The sequence below is a fragment of the Podarcis melisellensis genome (genome assembly GCF_964234715.1).
Source record: "Podarcis melisellensis genome assembly, chromosome: 2".
In the NCBI taxonomy this organism is placed as follows: domain Eukaryota; kingdom Metazoa; phylum Chordata; class Lepidosauria; order Squamata; family Lacertidae; genus Podarcis; species Podarcis melisellensis.
Genome location: NC_138529.1, coordinates 121,012,292 through 121,029,937, shown reverse-complemented (window position 1 = coordinate 121,029,937; position 17,646 = coordinate 121,012,292). Strand labels below are relative to the sequence as shown.

The 17,646-nt window shown below is 46.9% G+C and overlaps 1 protein-coding gene and 1 long non-coding RNA gene across 4 annotated transcripts; one reads left to right on the top strand and one right to left on the bottom strand.

Moving 5' to 3' along the window:
* The first annotated feature begins 44 nt into the window (after positions 1–44).
* LOC309364379 (uncharacterized protein) lies at positions 45–16,993 on the top strand. Of its 3 annotated transcripts, none has more exons than XM_081901537.1 (5): positions 45–877; positions 10,580–10,774; positions 10,907–11,033; positions 12,384–12,461; positions 12,831–16,993. In XM_081901537.1, the coding sequence occupies exons 2-5, from the start codon at positions 10,700–10,702 to the stop codon at positions 15,488–15,490; spliced, it is 2,940 nt and encodes a 979-aa protein (XP_081757663.1). In that variant the 5' UTR covers positions 45–877; positions 10,580–10,699; the 3' UTR covers positions 15,491–16,993. The 3 variants fall into 3 exon arrangements, with proteins under 3 accessions (XP_081757663.1, XP_081757662.1, XP_081757661.1); XM_081901536.1 differs by lacking the exon at positions 45–877 and adding an exon at positions 7,003–7,230; XM_081901535.1 differs by lacking the exon at positions 45–877 and adding an exon at positions 7,003–7,247.
* LOC309365373 lies at positions 1,691–6,892 on the bottom strand. The gene is made up of 3 exons (XR_014166070.1): positions 6,781–6,892; positions 3,616–3,803; positions 1,691–2,039 (listed from the first exon to the last, which is right to left on the bottom strand). It is a non-coding gene; the product is annotated as an uncharacterized lncRNA (long non-coding RNA).
* Positions 16,994–17,646: the final 653 nt, after the last annotated feature.

The window sequence follows — 17,646 nt, the reverse complement described above, 5'->3', positions numbered from 1 at the left end:
GTGGCAATGCTTCTACTTGTGTGGGGTTTTGTGTCGGCGTCACTTGTGTGGGATCTCCCTACCATTCGCTTGTGTTCCTTTGGTGGTGAGAGGTTGGAGTTGGCTTAGGGTATGGTTGTTTGCTTGCGATTGGCTGTGGTGAACTTTGTTTTCATGTGTGAGTGGGGTGGGCGGTTTTTTTTTTAATCAGGTTAACCATATTGATTCGTATGCTGTTGGCGGATTCTTGTCGCTGTCTTGTTGGGCTGTGTATGCGATAAACGGGAGCCATACCGGGGTGATGGCGTCTTCTTCCATTTGTCCCTGTGTCAGTTTCAGTTTATTGGTTAGTTTTTCTAATAAGGCTGTTTCCCATACTATATAGTACCATTGGTCCATGCTTATTCCTGACAGGTCTCTCCAGTGTCTGGCTATGATGTTTCTGACTGCTGAGAGGGTGGGTGAGATGGTTTGTGTATGCTCTTCGCAATAAGCACCCTCTGCTCACTCAGAGAGATATTTACAGTTCTTTATTTTACATATGTACAAGCAGCACAGTACAATCATGCATCTGAATCGTCCGGTTCAGATTTGAGGAGTGGTCTTCCCCTGCTTCTCCTCCAATAGAAAAGGCAGGGGAACTTCATGGGACGTCTCTGATCCCTGCGCTTTAACCTTCTCCTTTGCATAGGCTCTCCGTCTGTTCCTGAGCTCCCTGTGCGGTGCTGGGGCTCTGCTTCAGCATCAGGGAGCCTTCCCTCCTCCTGGCTCTCTCCCTCTTCCCCTTTCGTCACTTCCTTTCTGTCTCCTTCTGACTGTTCCCACTCTGACTCTATACCCCCGACTCAAAGGCATTCCTTGGCAGTCCCGTGACAGTGGGTTATGAGCTCTTTATGATGTGAGTGGGCATTATTGTCTTGGAAGATGTTTAGTAGGGTGACTTCTAATACTGGCTTAGTTATTTTGCATATTTCTTATATGATCGTTGTCTAGAATAGTTGGATTTGGGGCATTCCCGCCAAAGATACCAGCTCTCTATCTTCAGTCTCCTCCACTGATCCCTCTCAAACGTCCCTGTTTAAAATTCCAATGCATATAGTAGGAAGGGAGATGAGTGACACTGTGGTTTAAACCAGTGTGCCGTGATAGGGTGAGCTCCCCTTGTTCGGTTCCAGCTCCTGACCACCTAGCAATTCAAAAGCACATCAAAGTGCCAGAAGCGGCTCAGTCATGCTGGCCACATGACCCAGAAAAACTGAGAACAAACGCTGGCTCCCTTGGCCTGTAAAGCGAGATGAGCGCCACAACCTCAGAGTCGTTTGCGACTGGACTTAACTGTCAAGGGTCCCTTTACCTTTATAGTAGGAAAGTGCTCTGTTCAGAACAGCTCTACTTTTTATACCCCGCCCTTCTGGCTGGATGTCCCCAGCCACTCTGGGAGGTTCCCATCAGAATATTAAAAATACGCTAAAACATCAAACATTAAAAACTTCCCTAAACAGGGCTGCCTTCAGATGTCTTCTAAAAGTCAGATAGTTGTTTATTTCCTTGACATCTGATGGGAGGACGTTTCACAGGGCGGGCACCACTACCGAGAAGGCCCTCTGCCTAGTTCCCTGTAGCTTCACTTATCGCAAGGAGGGAACCACCAGAAGGCCCTCGGAGCTGGACCTCAGTGTCTGGGCTGAACGATGGGGGTGTAAACGCTCTAAAGGTCAGCACCAACACTATGAATTGTGCTCGGAAACATACTGGGAGCCAGGGATGATCCTTTAGGACTGGTGTTATATGGTCTCGGCAGCCTCTCCCATTCCCCAGTCTAGTTGTCGCATTCTGGATTAGTTGTAGTTTCCAGGTCGCCTTCAAAGGTAGCCCCATGGAGAGCGCATTGCTGTAGTCCAAGCTGGAGATAACCAGAGCATGCGCCACTCTGGCAAGACAGTCAGAGAAAATGTTTGGCACCAGCTTGGCTGCAGGAGTTTCTGGAAGAAAGCATGCGAGGCATCATCTTACGAACTCCACTCTGGATTTGTGTAGCCTTTTCCTCTCCTGAAGATACCCTGCAAGGCAATGGAGGTTAAGGATCAGACTTCCTTCTCCTAGATGGGCTCCCTTTTCCAGGTGGGTGAGCCCCATCTGCCCCTCACTTCCCTCTGCAACAGAAAGCACCTTTTCAACTGTTGGACCCACTCATGATCCTGTCTGCTCAATCTACCAGAGCCTGTTTTCGCATGCAGGGGACGTCCCCAGCTTGCCAGGGGTTTGATACCCTCACCTGGTTTAGCCAGCCAGTTGAAGCCGTTTCCCAGAGTGTGACCACTGTTGCCTGCTGGCAGCTTCTAGGAGCCACAGGTGAGAGCTGAGTGCAGGTTGGGGACCAAAATTGGACCAACTACCTGAGAAGGAGCATGACGTGTCCCCCACCAGAGGTACCACCCCATACACCCCCTTTTTAACATACCCCAAATATCAGTATTATGATATATGCAGTATTCTGATGTATGTAGAACCGGAAGGGACCCAGCGGTCATCTAGTCCAACCCCCTGCAATGCAAGAATTGAAGCTAAAGCATCCATGACAGATGGCCACCCAACCTTTGCTTAAAAAACTCCAAGGAAGGAGAGTCCACCTGCTCTTGTGGAACCCCATTGCACTGCTGAACAGCTCTTAATGTCAGAAAGTCCTACCCTCTAGAGCAGGAGAAAACAAGCACATTCTGTCTTCCATGTGACAGCACTTAAGATATTTGAAAATGGCTATTATCTCTCAGTCTCCTCTTTTCCAGGCTAAATATGCCCAGCTCCTTCAACTGTTCTTCATAAGGCTTTGTTTCCAGACCTTTGATCATCTTGGTTGCCCTTCTGTGCACACATTCCAGCTTGTCAACATCCTTCTTAAATTGTGGTGCCCAGGATTGGACAAAGTATTCCAGGTGTGGTCTGACGAAGACAGAATAGGGTATTACTATTACTTCCTTTAATCTGGACACTAGGCTTCTGTTGATGCAGCCGAGAATAGCATGTTAAGCTTGTGGTCCACCAAGACCCCCAGGGGTGTCCAAACTTTTTTCAAAGAGGGCCAGAGAGAGCTTTTTTTAGGATTTTACCCCAGAAAATAAACTTCCACAGGGGCCAGATTAAACTGACCAGTGGGCCAGATTAGGCCCCTGAAATGGACTTTGGACATGCCTGCCCTAGATCCTTTTCACATGTACTGCTAGTAAGTCAAGTATCCACCATCCTATATTTTTGCATCTGGTTCTTCCTGCTTAAGTGTAGAACCTTACATTTGTCCCTACTGAAATTCATAATCTGGCGTTTCTCTCCCTCCCGCGGCTGGGTCTTCAAAAATCTATTGAACGTGCTTAGTGTGTATTGCAAGCAGGGATCTTTATCCATAAACTACTCTAAGACCAATATTGTGGTTTTTGGTAGGCATACATGGTTCTTAGACCAGCAAGCCATAGAACAAACCAAACCTGCATTTTTAGATATCTGGATGTTCTTATTAGTGGAAACCCTTTCATGGAAATGACATATGAAACAGTAAAATCTAAAGCACTGAAAACTATAGGGGCATTGATGGAATTTTATAGGGAAGTCAACCGACTTCTTTTTCAACATTTCCCTTCCCACCTTTTCTTTCCCTTTGTTGTTTTTCTGTGGGATTGAGCGTTCATAAGTATCAGGACCCTGAAGAGTACATGATTTATTCTCTGACTTGTTTCTCTCTGTCCTTATCAGTCCCTTTCTATTCTCGGACGCCTCTTTTCCTGGTTTCTGCTTGGCTGTTTCTGATGACAACTTTTTCTCCTGTCCTTTGCCTGTTTTGGGGAAAGAAGGAAGAAGGGAAATGTGTTAGGAGTTCAAGGCAGGGACCAATGATCTGATCAGCAGTCAAAACCAACGACCTGCTTCTCTTCATTCATCACCTCTGGAGTTCTCCTCTTTTCTATTTTCACTCCCTATGGAAACCTCTGAAGACAAAAATACAGCGTTCCAGGAGGCAGGAAACTGGTTCAAATGGCAGTTTGCAAATCTGCAGAGTGCCATGGGCCAGGAGTCCACTTGGCCTGCTGAACAGCAGCCTGAAAGAAGAGGAGTGACTCCACCTTCAGCTGACCAGCCTTCAAGGACTCAGAGGAGAAGGCAGTGATGAGAAGCATCTGGCGCCATCCTTCTTAAGCAGGACTGTTGCAAGGAGATAAGGAATACCGTATTTTTTGCTCTATAAGACTCACTTTTCCCCTCCTAAAAAGCAAGGGGAAATGTGTGTGCGTCTTATGGAGCGAATGCAGGCTGCGCAGCTATCCCAGAAGCCAGAACAGCAAGAGGGATCACTGCTTTCGCTGTGCAGCGATCCCTCTTGTTGTTCTGGCTTCCGAGATTCAGAATATTTTTTTTCTTGTTTTCCTCCTCCAAAAACTAGGTGCGTCTTATGGTCTGGTGCGTCTTATAGAGCGAAAAATACGGGTACCTGTTACCCATTCAGGATAGGCTCAAGAATCGACAGGCACAGCAGTGGAGAAAAAGAAAGTAAAAATTTATTGCTGAGCAATAAAGACCCAGAGGAATGATTTCCAGAGCCTGGGCCCAGAGCCCTAGGGGCTTTAGGTTTATATACCTTATTCCAAACAGCATTAAACATTACATATTCATAGACTGCAGCAAAATCAAACCAATGAACATGGGTGCAGCCCTTCCTATGTCCATGTAAAGATTACTTCTGCTTTTCCATATATGTGCATAAGAAATAGCGGCCTTTACCCTATTTTCTGCAAACTAGCAGAAGGAGGGGGAAAACCCTTTGGCAGTTGAAGCCAAAATCCCCCCTTCTGTTATCAGGCAGATGCCTTATGTTATGTGGCAAACATCCAATTTCCTGTTTCTCAGGTCGGCGTGACCGTCTCGTGCTATTTTCATGAGCCTAAGAAACAGCCTGAGGAATGTTCCCTACAGAATGCAGACGTAGCTAAATATTTATTTACTTTCTGCAAGCACAGAACAGGGCAGAGAGAGACTTTGATTCTTAACATTTTAAGCACTTCTAGCATTAACAATTAAGCATTGTTACGGTATATACATAAGGCATAAAGGTAAAGCTCTTCCAGATGGCCTTGCCACAGGACATCAAGCAGCAGTCAGATGCTGGAAACATCGCTTATAGTTCCTGGCCCTACCTTGCTGCTTCCTGCTCGCTTTGACCCTTATCACTATGATCATTGGATTCCCTGACCCCTGGACCATCTGACCATGTGGATTGCTGTTCGTCCGACCCTAGGTCTGGACCTCACTTTGGATGCTAGCACCTCAGAGACCCTTCAAGTTGGCTGGTCTCACTCCACTGAGCTCTGAACATTGCGGCTCAGCAATGAGACTACTGCAAGGTGGAGATTTTGACAGCTGCATGCTCCTGCTCCGATGAGGCCAATCCTGAGGAAATGTTCTCCGCCCCCTAGTAGCTGGCCAGAGAGAAAAGCCCAGCCTTGGGACGCCAGTCTAAACCACTGAGCCTAGGGGTTGCCGATCGGAAGGTCAGCAGTTCAAATCCCAGCAACGGGGTGAGCTCCCATTGTTCGGTCCCAGCTCCTGCCCACCTAGCAGTTCAAAAGCACATCCAAGTGCAAGTAGATAAATAGGTACTGCTCTGGCGCGAAGGTAAACGACGTTCCCGTGCGCTGCTCTGGTTTGCCAGAAGCGGCTTAATCATGCTGGCCACATGACCTGGAAGTTGTCTATGGACAAATGTCGGCTCCCTTGGCCTGTAAAGTGAGATAAGCGCCCAACCCGAGTCTGCATCTTGAAAGACCTACATTGGCTCCCAGTATGTTTCTGAGCACAATTCAAAGTGTTGGTGTTGACCTTCAAAGCCCTAAACAGCCTCGGCCTGAAGGAGCATTTCCATCCCCATTGTTCATTCAGAGCGCTGAGGTCCAGCGCTGAGGGCCTTCTGGCAGTTCCCTCATTGCGAGAAGCCAAGTTACCAGGCAGAGGGCCTTCTTGGTAGTGGCACCCGCCCTGTTGAACACCCTCCCACCAGATGTCACAGAGATAAACAACTACCTGACATTCAGAAGACAACTGAAGGCAGCCCTGTTCAGGGAAGTTTTTAATGTGTGACATCTTTAGTGTATTTTTAGTCTTTGTTGGAAGCCGCCCAGAGTTGCTGTGGAAACCCAGCCAGATGGGCGAGGTACAAATAAATTGTTGTTGTTGTTGTTAAACTACAGTTCCCAGGGTTCTTTGGCAGATGCCAGGACAGCCAAGTAGAATGGTGGGTGGGGGAGATACAACAGTACAATATACAAAAGTCAAAACGCTGAAACAGAGAAACATTCTCCAAAGCACCTAGGTAGGCCGATAATGCCAAGGTTGCAGGTTCGATCCCCGTAAGGGAGAGCTGCAAATTTCTGTTTTGCAGAGGGTTAATCCACAGGGGTGGGGGGTGTCAAGAAGAGCCTATCATGAAGCGTGGATAGGAAGGGGGGTCTCTTCGCCGTCCTTTTGTTTTTGCTCGTCGTTGGTCGGGGGTGGGAAGGAGCTTGTTTTCCTTCTGTCACCCAGTTCAACTACGGCCATTTCCCTCCGCAACAAGCCTCGTCCTCCCGCTCATCCCGTGCAGGAAACTGGACGTCAAACAATTTTGTGCAATGCAAAAAAAATAAAGAATGGTGCAATGCAAAAAAAAAATGTTGCGCCATGCAAAAAAAGGCAACTTTTTAGTTGCATCTACATGGCATAGATCAGATCCCCCATCCCGCCTCCCCACCATTATCACCCCCCCTTTATCTGCGCCTTTACCTCTTTGCCCTCCCCAGGAGCCGGCCTCCCCCTCAGTCCAAGGGATCTGACCTCGCGGGTTTCCCCTACCAGGAAAAAGAGTGGAGGGGCATCCTCTGAAATCTCTCCTCCCCACTCTTAAAATCGCCTACTCTTCCCTCTCCCCCCCCCCCCCGACTTGGAAACAGCCTCCGAACAGCGCTCCCTGCAGCTTTGAGAACCATGGCAGCGACACTTCGGGTTCCCTTTCGAACGCGGCGGCCCATAGAGCTACGAATGCAGAGCCGCCCCTCCCAGCTTGTGATCTGCGGGGGGGGGGGGAGCGGACTGTGGTGGCGCCCCCGGTTTCTGCTCGCAGGGAGAGGGAGATCTTCACCCTTCCCTCTGGCTCAATGACCTCCGGCTACTCGAGAGGCGGGGAGGGGTCTCAACCCGCTTTCCTCCGAAGTGGAGCAGGAAGAAGGGAAAGAGGTGCAACATATCTGGGGGTAATTTTGCATTGCTGGGAGGGGGGGAGGGGTTTTGGGGGGGGCGAGAATGGGAGAAGAGCAGGGAGGAGCGCCCCCCCCCCGGGACGTTGATCCAGGCCACCCAGCTGACAAATGTCGTCTCTCCACCCCACCCAGGTCCTGGGGGGTCCCTTCGATGCCCCCCATAAAATATTTGAGGGAACCGCTACCACTAACCCAAGTGGATGGGCATTGCCATTCAAATGGGGGGGGGGGGAGCCGTGTCATGTGATTGATTGTGTAAAGTTGGGGCTCGCCTGCTCCTCCTATCTATCATCTATCTGTCTGTCTGTCTTAACCCGTGTTTGAACAGAGGAATGGATTCTGAGACTTGCATTTGGTGCAGGGATGTGAAATGGTTTAGGGACTTAAAAGCCTTCTAAATAGTCTCAAGCCTGGATGAATCAAATAAATGCCCCCTGTCCAGCTCACTAGGGGAAGAACATGCATCTCCACCACCAGCAGCAGGTTTTTTTAAAAAAATAAATTTTTATTAAGTTTTTCTTTTACAAGTAATTTTGACAACCATGATTACAAATTTACGATTTTTGAACTTCCACCAGCACCTCCCTCAATCATCCATTTTTCATATCTTGACGCATTTTCTGTGTAGTATTGCCGATTTGATATTAACCTTCCATCTCTGTTTCTTTCTTACAATATATCTTGTATTGTCACAAAGCCTCTTTAAAACCCACTAGCGTTGTCTGTTCATCACATATAGTTTTCAGATATTCCGCAAACTTTCCCCAGTCCTCAATGAATTTGTGAGCTTTCTGATATCTAATTTTTCCAGTCATTTTATCCAATTCTGCATAGTCCATAAGTTTCATTCTCCACTCGCTCAAGGTCGGTAGTTCCTCTTGTTTCCATTTTTGGGCCATTAATATTCTTGCCGCTGTTACTGCATATTGAAACCACCAGCGGGTTTTTATGCTTTTTCTTTCCGAAAAGGGGATATTCTCCAGATACCCTCTTGGGAGTTTGTTGGAGGGGGAGATCAAAGCCTCCATGTGTGTGTGGGGGGGATCTGGACTCTCTTGCAGGATTGGCTCAGCTCAGGGATGCTGAGGGTCTTTTTCTGCTGGGGCTGCCAGCCTCATTCTCGTCCGCCTTGAAAACATCCAGATTGACAGGGAAAAACCTCTTAGCGTTAAAGGGGTTCCAAAGCCCACCACTTGGGCAGTGCTCACACAACAACCCTGTGAGGTTGGCCAGGATGATAAGCCGAGTAAAATGTAGTGATTGGAAAAGGAGAGGGGAGCGTTCTTCAGCCAGAGGGCCACATTCGCTCCCTTAGTAGCCTTCCAGGGGCCACTTCCATTTGTGGGCGGGGCCAGAGACAAAGGTGGGTGGAGCTAGGGATGTGACTGAGCTTTGTCCAGTAGGTACAGTGGTACCTACAGGGTTACATACTTAATTTGTTCCGGAGGTATGTTCTTAACCTGAAGCACCACTTTAGCTAATGGGGCCTCCTGCTGCTGTTGCGCCGCCGGAGCACAATTTCTGTTCTCATCCTGAGGCAAAGTTCTTAACCTGAGGTACTATTTCTGGGTTAGCGGAGTCTGTAACCTGAAGCGTATGTAAACTGAATCGTATGTAACCCGAGGTACCACTGTATTCACACAATCGTATGTAACCTGAGGTACCATTCAAAGGATCCTTTCCGGCCACGTAAATTCTGTCAGCAAGGACTCAGGGCAGTGATGGAGAGGGTGTTTGGCTTGGGGAGATTCCTGAGTGCTGGATGGGGAGGACTCGAAGGCTGGATTTTGGCCTAGGGTGCCGACATCACCAAACTTCGTATCTCCTTCCCCCAGTCCTAGTTTGACCTAGTTGAAGTGCTCTCAAGCCAACCACCTCACACACCAGCTTGTATGGAGCTTCTGCAACCTGATTCTCTCCAAATGCCAGTTTTCTTCCAACCAGAGGTGGGCAATAATTTACGAGGTTGCTTTTCTCTTTATTAAAAATGTTTGCAAAGGTCAGGAAATGGTTTGCCAGATAGCTGTTTGAAGGAAACGAAAAGCGAGGTATATAGATATATGAGTGTTTGGAAGAGGTTGGAGGATGGATGGCGGCTAACAGATTGAGGTTGAATCCTGACAAGACTGATGTACTGTTTGTGGGTGGACAGGGTGGGCAGGTGTGGGGGACTCCCTGGTCCTGAATGGGGTAACCGTGCCCCTGAAGGACCAGGTGTGCAGTCTGGGAAGCAATTTTGGCTCACAGCTGTCCATGGAGGTGCAGGTCAAAATCTGTGTCCAGGGCAGTTATCTACCATCTCCATCTGGTATGCAGGCTGAGACCCTACCTTCCCACAGACTGTGTCCACAGAGTGGTGCATGCCCTGGTTATCTTCCGCTTAGACTACTGAAATGCGCTCTACGTGGGGCTATTTTTGAAGGTGGCTTGGAAACCACAACTAATCTAGAATGTAGCAATTAGACTGGTGACTGGGAGTGGTCGCCAGGACCATATAACACCAGTCTTGAAAGACCTACATTGGCTCCCAGTACGTTTCCGAGCACAATTCAAAGTGTTGGTGCTGACCTTGAAAGCCCTAAACGGCCCTGTAGGCCTGAAGGAGCATCTCCACCCCCATCATTCAGCCCGGACACTGAGGTCCAGCTCCAAGGGCCTTCTGCTGGTTCCCTTAACTGTGAGAAGTGAGGTTGCACGGAACCATGCAGAGGGCCTTCTTGGTAGTGGCACCCGCCCTGTGGAATGCCCTCCCATCAGATGTTAAGGAAATTAACAACTACAGTGGTGCCTCTGGTTGCGAACGGGATGTGTTCCGGAGGCCCGTTCGCAACATGAAAAGAGCGCAACCTGCAGCACGCGTGGCTTGTGATTTGGCGCTTAAGCGCGATTTAGCGCTTATGCACATGCGCGAGCAGCGAAACCCAGAAGTATCCCTTTCTGGTACTTCCAGGTCACCGCGGGACGTAACCTGAAAGAACATAACATGAAGCAAACGTAACATGAGATATGACTGTGTCTGACTTTTAGAAGACATCTGAACGCAGCCCTGTTTAGGGAAATTTTTAATGTGTAATGTTTTACCGTTTTTATGTGTTGTAAGCTGCCCAGAGTGGCTGGGGAAACCCAGCCAGATGGGCAGAGTATTATTATTATTAATAATTAAGAATAACCTTTCTTTATGTGTTTTTGAATTTGATCCTAAAACTTTACTAAGTTGTGTATCTGGATGAACATATGCTGAATGTCCCCTAAAGGCTGAGACAGCTTATAATGCTATAAACCTCCTGTACGCAGGATGACATGTTCCCTGTTTCTCTCTCCTGCAGACCCTGCAATGGCACCACTTAAGAGCTGCTCCCTGCTTTGAAGTACATCGTGACAACAGCTGAGAGAGTCCCAGAAGTGGCCCAGTTTACGCCTCCTCCAAATCGCCTACAGCCAGTGTAATGGCCTCAGAGGCACTGTTTGGACCATCTCTTCCTAAAGGTGGAATGGAAAGAGGAGCCAGGCAGCTTCCTCAGGTAGGGAAAGAGCAACGGGAGGAGGGAGGAGGGAAGAGGCACAGATGGGACCACCCAGCCTCCCTCTGTGTTGAGTGGGGATGATGGGGATCTAAGAGAAGCTCTGTTTTCTTCCTCTTCTTCTTCTTCCAGGCCCTCTTGACCTTTGAGGAGGTGGCTGTCTTTTTCACGGAGGAGGAGTGGGCTCTGCTGGATCCTGGCCAAAGAGCTCTGCACAAGGAAGTCATGGAGGAGAATTATGAGATGGTGGCCTCTCTAGGTAAGGACAGATTTTTATTCCTCTTGGCTGTTAGACGTTGGAGGCGCGAATTTGCTGTTTGTGCCATTTAATCATGCAGTGTAGGAAGAACATACGAATAGCCTGTTGGATCAGGCCAGTGCAGTGGTCCATTTGGCCTGCTTCCTGTTTTCATAGCGCCCAACAGAGGCCTGTGGGAAACCCGCAATCAGTATATGAGCACAAGAGCAACTTTCCCCTCGCCTCTTGACTGGTCCAACTCCTCAATGCAGGAATACGCAGCTGTCCCGTTCAGGGATTGAACCTGCGAGCTTGCCGTTATCAGCTCCATTCTCTAACCAGCTGAGCTATCCTGGTTGTCGGGTACGGAGGCTGATGAAGGCACAAGTTACATTTTTTGATACAAGATCAGCAATTTAAGTTCTTCGTCAACTCTTGGAATGGATGCCCACTGGATCTAGCAATCTTTTTTATTTATTTGTTTTAATTTTTTAAAACATCATTTTAAATTACATTTGAGTGTAGATTGCTCTCAACTAGGGCCAGGGCCTTTTCAGCACTGGGCCCGATCTGGTGGAACACTCTGTCACAAGACACTAGGGCCCTGTGGGATTTGACATCTTTCTGCAGGGCCTGCAAGACGGAGCTGTTCTGCCTGGCCTTCGGCTTAGACCCACTCTGACCCCTTATATGTGATTTGGTATATAAATTTCCCCTTGGCTTTTTTGCTGGCCCATGTAGGTATGACTGTGACGTTAACATATGAGAGAGTGCTGGAGGTGAAATAGTTAAACAGGTTACCCACTCAGGACCCAGGGGGGTGGAGTCAGTGGGACTATAAAACCAGCTCTGGGAGGGGCAAAGGGAAGAGTTCGTTGAGGAGTTCGTTGGCAGTTGGGTGGTTGGTTGGAGTGGGAGTGAATTGGGATAGAGTTTGTGGGTAGGTTGAGTTAGTGTAGTCAAATAGGCTGAGTCAGGAACAGTTAGGGGCTAGGCAGACAAGTAAATAGTGAGTGAGAGCAGGTAGCGAAAGTTATAGGTCTGGATAGGTACCCCATGAATGTAATTGACCGATACCATTTATGAAACCACGTGCTTGTTAAACTGCAATAAATAAACAAAAGTTTATGTTTCAATTTAACCCTGACTGGACTCAGCATTGTCCCAGGTAGGGCCTGGGTGGTGGCAGCGAGAAAGAAAGTGGTGGCACAGGGATCAATAGACGGTGAAACATCCGGGGACCCTGTGTGATTGCCACAATGACAGTACATAATCCCTTTCCTTGGCTTTGAACTCGTAGATACGGATCAGTTAGAAATGGCTGGATGTTTTGTGATCAAAGGTATCTAATACTGTCTATTTCCTTGAAAGAATCAGACCTCCGTTCCTGTTGGGAAGAAGGACACAGTCCATTTCTCCAGGATCTCAAAGAAGGGGAGACCTCAGCAGGTAGGTACTTAGTTGTGTTCTGGGGTTCTTTTTCTTCTGGAAAGAGAGGAAGGAGGGGTCTGTTGCCTTTATGTCTTGCTTCTGGGTTCCTGTCCGCATCTACGTGGCCCATGTAGGGCTCTAGGAATAACCCACAAGGACAAATGTGGACCCCAGAGCTTCTCCAGCTAGTCCTTGGGACTGTGTCCCCCTCACTACATGACACATATCCCTTGCTAACCTCAGATTCAGCTGGGCATGGAAAGGAGAAGGGGGAGATACTTGAAAATGGCAAAATCAGAGTAGGAGAGAAATGGGCCCGATTCATAGTGTCTGCTTCTACCTTGCAATTTGAATGACCTTTTCTTTTTCTCCTTCCCCTCCGAAAAGGTAACGGGCAAAACAGGGAGAAAAATGGGGAGCCATCCATGGTGTCATCAGAAAATTTAGAGCAAGAAGCATGGAAAGAGACTTTTGTAGATCAAGGAGCACCCCAAAAGCATGTAGGAAACATGTTGAAGAGTGGGGGAATTAAATCCTCGGCTACTGAGGACACCAGTGTCCATGTACCCCTGAGTTCACAGGAAGATCACACAGGAAACACTGGGAAAGCATGTCCAGAACGCAGCAAACTATATAGTCACCCAACTCAATTTAATGTACGTTACAACATCCACGCAGGAGAGAAACCACTGAAATGTTTGAAGTGTGGAAAGAGCTTCAGTCATAGTAAAACTCTTACTCAACATCAAAGAACTCACACAGGGGAGAAACCGTTCAAATGCCTAGAGTGTGGAAAGAGCTTCAGTCGCAGTGGAACTCTAACTCAGCATCAAACAACACACACAGGGGAGAAGCCATTTAAATGCAGAGAGTGTGGAAAGAACTTCAGTGGCATTAGTAACCTTACTAAGCATCTAAAAACCCACACAGGGAAGAAGCCATATAAATGCAAGGAGTGTGGGAAGAGCTTCACTCATAGGAACACCCTTACTTTACATCAAAGAACCCACACAGGGGAGAAACCGTTCAACTGCATGGAGTGTGGAAAGAACTTCACTCATAAGAATACCCTTACTTTACATCAAAGAACCCACACGGGGGAGAAACCGTTTAAATGTATAGTGTGCGGAAAGAGTTTCAGACATGGTGGAAGCCTTAAGTTACATTACACAACTCACACAGTGGAGAAACCATTTAAATGCAAGGAATGTGGAAAGTGCTTTAGTTGGAGAGGTTACCTTTATTCACATCGAAGAACCCATACAGGAGAGAAACCTTACACATGTATCGAGTGTGGAAAGAGCTTTACCCAGAGTGGAAACCTTACTGCACATCAAAGAATCCATACAGGGGAGAAACCATTTAAATGTATGGAGTGTGGAAAGAGCTTTTGTGGGAAAGGTGACCTTACCCAGCATCAAAGAACGCACACCGGGGAGAAACCATTTAAATGTATGGAGTGTGGAAAGTGTTTCAGTAGCAGTGGGTATCTTAATGTACATCAAAGTACACACACAGGGAACAAACCATATGCGTGCATAGAGTGTGGAAAGAGTTTCAGCACAAGTGGAAACCTTAGATTCCATCAACAAACCCACACAGGGGAGAAACCATTTAAATGCATGCAGTGTGGAAAGGGTTTCAGTCAGAGCGGAAGACTTATTGCACATCAAATCACCCACACACCGGAGAAACCATTTAAATGTATGGAGTGCGGAAAGAGCTTTTGCCAGAAAGGAAGCCTTATCGCACATCAAAGAACCCATACTGGGGAGAAGCCATTTAAATGTATGGAGTGTGGAAAGGGATTTAGCCAGAAGGGAAGACTTACTGCACATCAAATAACCCACACAGGGGAGAAACCATTTAAATGTATAGAGTGTGGAAAGAGTTTTAGTCAGAGTGGAAACCTTGCTTCACATCAGAGAACCCATACAGGAGCAAAACCTCACAGATGTATGGTGTGTGGAAAGGGTTTTGGTTCAAGGCATAACCTTACTGTGCATGACAGAATCCATACCAGTGAGAAACTACTGAAATGTATGGAGTGTGGAATGACCTTTAGCCAGAGCAGAAGCCTTATTGCACATCAAAGAACCCACACAGGGGAGAAACCATTTAAATGTATGGAGTGTGGAAAGAGCTTCAGTCGCAATTACTATCTTACTTTGCATCAAAGAACCCATAGAGGAGAGACACCATATAAATGCATGGAGTGTGGAAAGAGCTTCTGTGATAGGGGGAGCCTGAAATCACATCAAAGAATCCACACTGGGGAGAAGCCATTTAAATGCATGGCATGTGGCAAGAAGTTCCCTAGGAGTAGTGCCCTTACTGTGCATCAAAGAATCCACACAGGGGAGAAACCATTTCAATGCAATGAGTGTGGAAAGAGCTTCCGTAGGACTAGTGACCTTACTGTGCATCAAAGAACCCATACAGGGGAGACACCCTACAAATGCATGGAGTGTGGAAAGAACTTCTGTGATAGGGGAAGCCTCAAATCACATCAAAGAATCCATACAGGGGAGAAACCATTTAAATGCATGGAGTGTGGGAAGAACTTTCGTAGGACTTGTGACCTTACTGTGCATCGAAGAATGCACACAGGGGAGAAACCATTTAAATGCATGGAGTGTGGAAAGAGCTTCAGTCAGGGAAATAGACTTACTTTACATCAAAGAATCCACACGGGAGAAAAACCCTTTAAATGCATGGAATGTGGAAAGAACTTCAGTCAGAGAAGTAAACTCACTTTACATCAAAGAATCCACACAGGGGACAAACCATTCAAGTGCATGGAGTGTGGAAAATGCTTCACTCAGAGGAGTAAACTTACTTTACACCAGAAAATCCACACAGGCGAAAAACCATTTACATGTATGGAGTGTGGGAAATGCTTCAGTCAGAAGAGTAATCTTACTTTACATCAAAGGACCCACAGTGGGGAGAAACCATTTAAATGTATGGAATGTGGAAAGTGCTTCAGTCAGAGGAGTAATCTTAATTTACATCAAAGAACCCACACAGTGGAGAATTCGCATTAATGTATGGAGTATTGAAAGAGGTTCACTTGTTCTTACCCTCTTATTTTACATCAAATAATCCACATTGGGGAGCCACATTTACACGTGGAGTGTGGAAAGAACTTCAGCTGGGAGAGGTGACCTTACTAAGCATCAAAGAACCCACACAGGATAGAAGCCATTTAAATGCATGGCATGTGGAAAGAATCTCTCTAAGCCTCAGATCCCATCGTCCAATCCAACCGGGGAGAAACTCTTTAAATGTATGGCACATCAAAAGAGTTTCAGACATAGTGGAAGCCTTAACTTCTATCCAAAACCCATGCTGGGGAGAAATTCATGAGTGTGGAAGGAAGCATGTAATGGGAAGTCTCAAATCACACCACAAAACCCACACCATGGAGAAACCCTCTAAGTGAATGGAATAGGAAAAGAGCTGCAATGGGAGCAGGAAACCTTACTGTACATGGAAGAACCAAGGGAGGCATGAAACTACAGTGTAGAAACAAGAACTTTGGGGCAGCTGGACATGCATTGCCTAGAGTCTCCTTCATCAGATGCTGAGTAGAGAGTATGTTTCGGCACGGCCGTGCCGCCATGGCCCATAGTGGGATGGAAGGCTGACAATGGACATGTCCATTGGCTCTGGCCCACCAGAGGCTACCCTGAAAAAGCTCTCAGATCATTGTGAGTTGCCCAAAGAAAAAATGAGGTTTTACTTGGGCAATAAATTAGTTGTTATAAGTAATTTTTTTTATCTTCTCCTTTATTTTTTCATTTCATTTTTCATTCTATTATTTTACAGATATTTTAACAAAAAAAATTACATAATCAATTTAAAACACCAAATCTTAATATCGACCCTCTCCCCTCCCTTTCTGCAGATACTTATGTTATCTCTTTTACTACTGCATATCCAATTCAAACCTTTTTACGTACTCTTTCTTTTATATTCTATTTAACTTGCTCTCACTGCACATTTTTATATCAGTCCTGGCAATGATTTTGAGTTGTTTACAATGATCCTTCAAATAGTCCATGAATTCTATACTAAAGCATCTTCCTTCTTGATTTCTTATTCTTCCAGTACGTTATTGCATACTCCATCAGTTTTTTGTTGCCAATCCTCCATGGTTGGAACTGCTGCTTCTTTCCATCTCTGGGAATATATCATTTGAGCAACCGTAGTAGCATACATAAACAATATTTTCTGTTCTTTGGGTACCATTAAACCAGTTATTCCTAATAGAAAAGCTTCTGGGGTTTTTTAAAAATGGGTGCAGAATGCTGCAGCGAGGCTCCTCACGGGGTCTCTGCCATGGGAGCATATTCACCCAGTGCTTTTCCAGCTGCACTGGCTCCCGGTGGAGTACAGGGTCAGATTTAAGGTGCTGGTTTTGACCTTTAAAGCCCTTCATGGCCTAGGACCCTCGTACCTATGGGACCGCCTCTCCCGGTATCCCCCACAGAGAGCCTCAAGGTCCATAAATAGCAACACCCTAGTGGTCCCGGGCCCTAAGGAAGTCAGATTGGCTTCAACCAGAGCCAGGGCCTTTTCAACACTGGCTCTGGCCTGGTGGAACGCTCTGCCTCATGATGCGTTTTCCTTGATTATCCTTGATGAAAGCCAGTGTGGTGTAGTGGTTAAGAGTGGTAGTCTCATAATCTGGGGAACCGGGTTCACGTCTCCGCTCCTCCACCTGCAGCTGCTGGGTGACCTTGGGCCAGTCACACTTCTCTGAGGTCTCTCAGCCCCACTCACCTCACAGAGTGTTTGTTGTGGGGGAGGAAGGCAAGGAGAATGTTAGCTGCTTTGAGACTCCTTCAGGTAGTGATAAAGTGGGATATCAAACCCAAACTCCTCTTCCTGGACACCAGTTTGACCTTGGGTCTAACCTTCCTCCAAGACAAGAGGAGCTTGTTCCCTGGGATTAACCTCTCTGTTGGCACCTTCTGTTAAATTAAGATGTCGCTCTGGGAATATAAAACATTAGATTACGGGAGGGGTGGAATTTAGCTAGGCGAATGCATGTACTTAGATATGGTTAAATTCATAGTTAATTTTAATCCCCTGAGCTACATTATAGCTGGCAGGTAATGCCCACTTTACCAGATGCTTTCATAGATTTAGTTTCACAACTTCTTCCTCCCATTTAATCAGTGCGTTGTATAGTGTT

Excerpts from the sequence above, each read along its gene's own strand:
- LOC309364379 (XM_081901537.1), top strand. The coding sequence starts at position 10,700 with ATGGCCTCAGAGGCACTGTTTGGACCATCTCTTCCTAAAGGTGGAATG. Across the intron at positions 11,034-12,383 it reads TGAGATGGTGGCCTCTCTAG|AATCAGACCTCCGTTCCTGT; the intron begins GTAAGGACAGAT and ends TTTCCTTGAAAG. Across the intron at positions 12,462-12,830 it reads AGAAGGGGAGACCTCAGCAG|GTAACGGGCAAAACAGGGAG; the intron begins GTAGGTACTTAG and ends CCCTCCGAAAAG.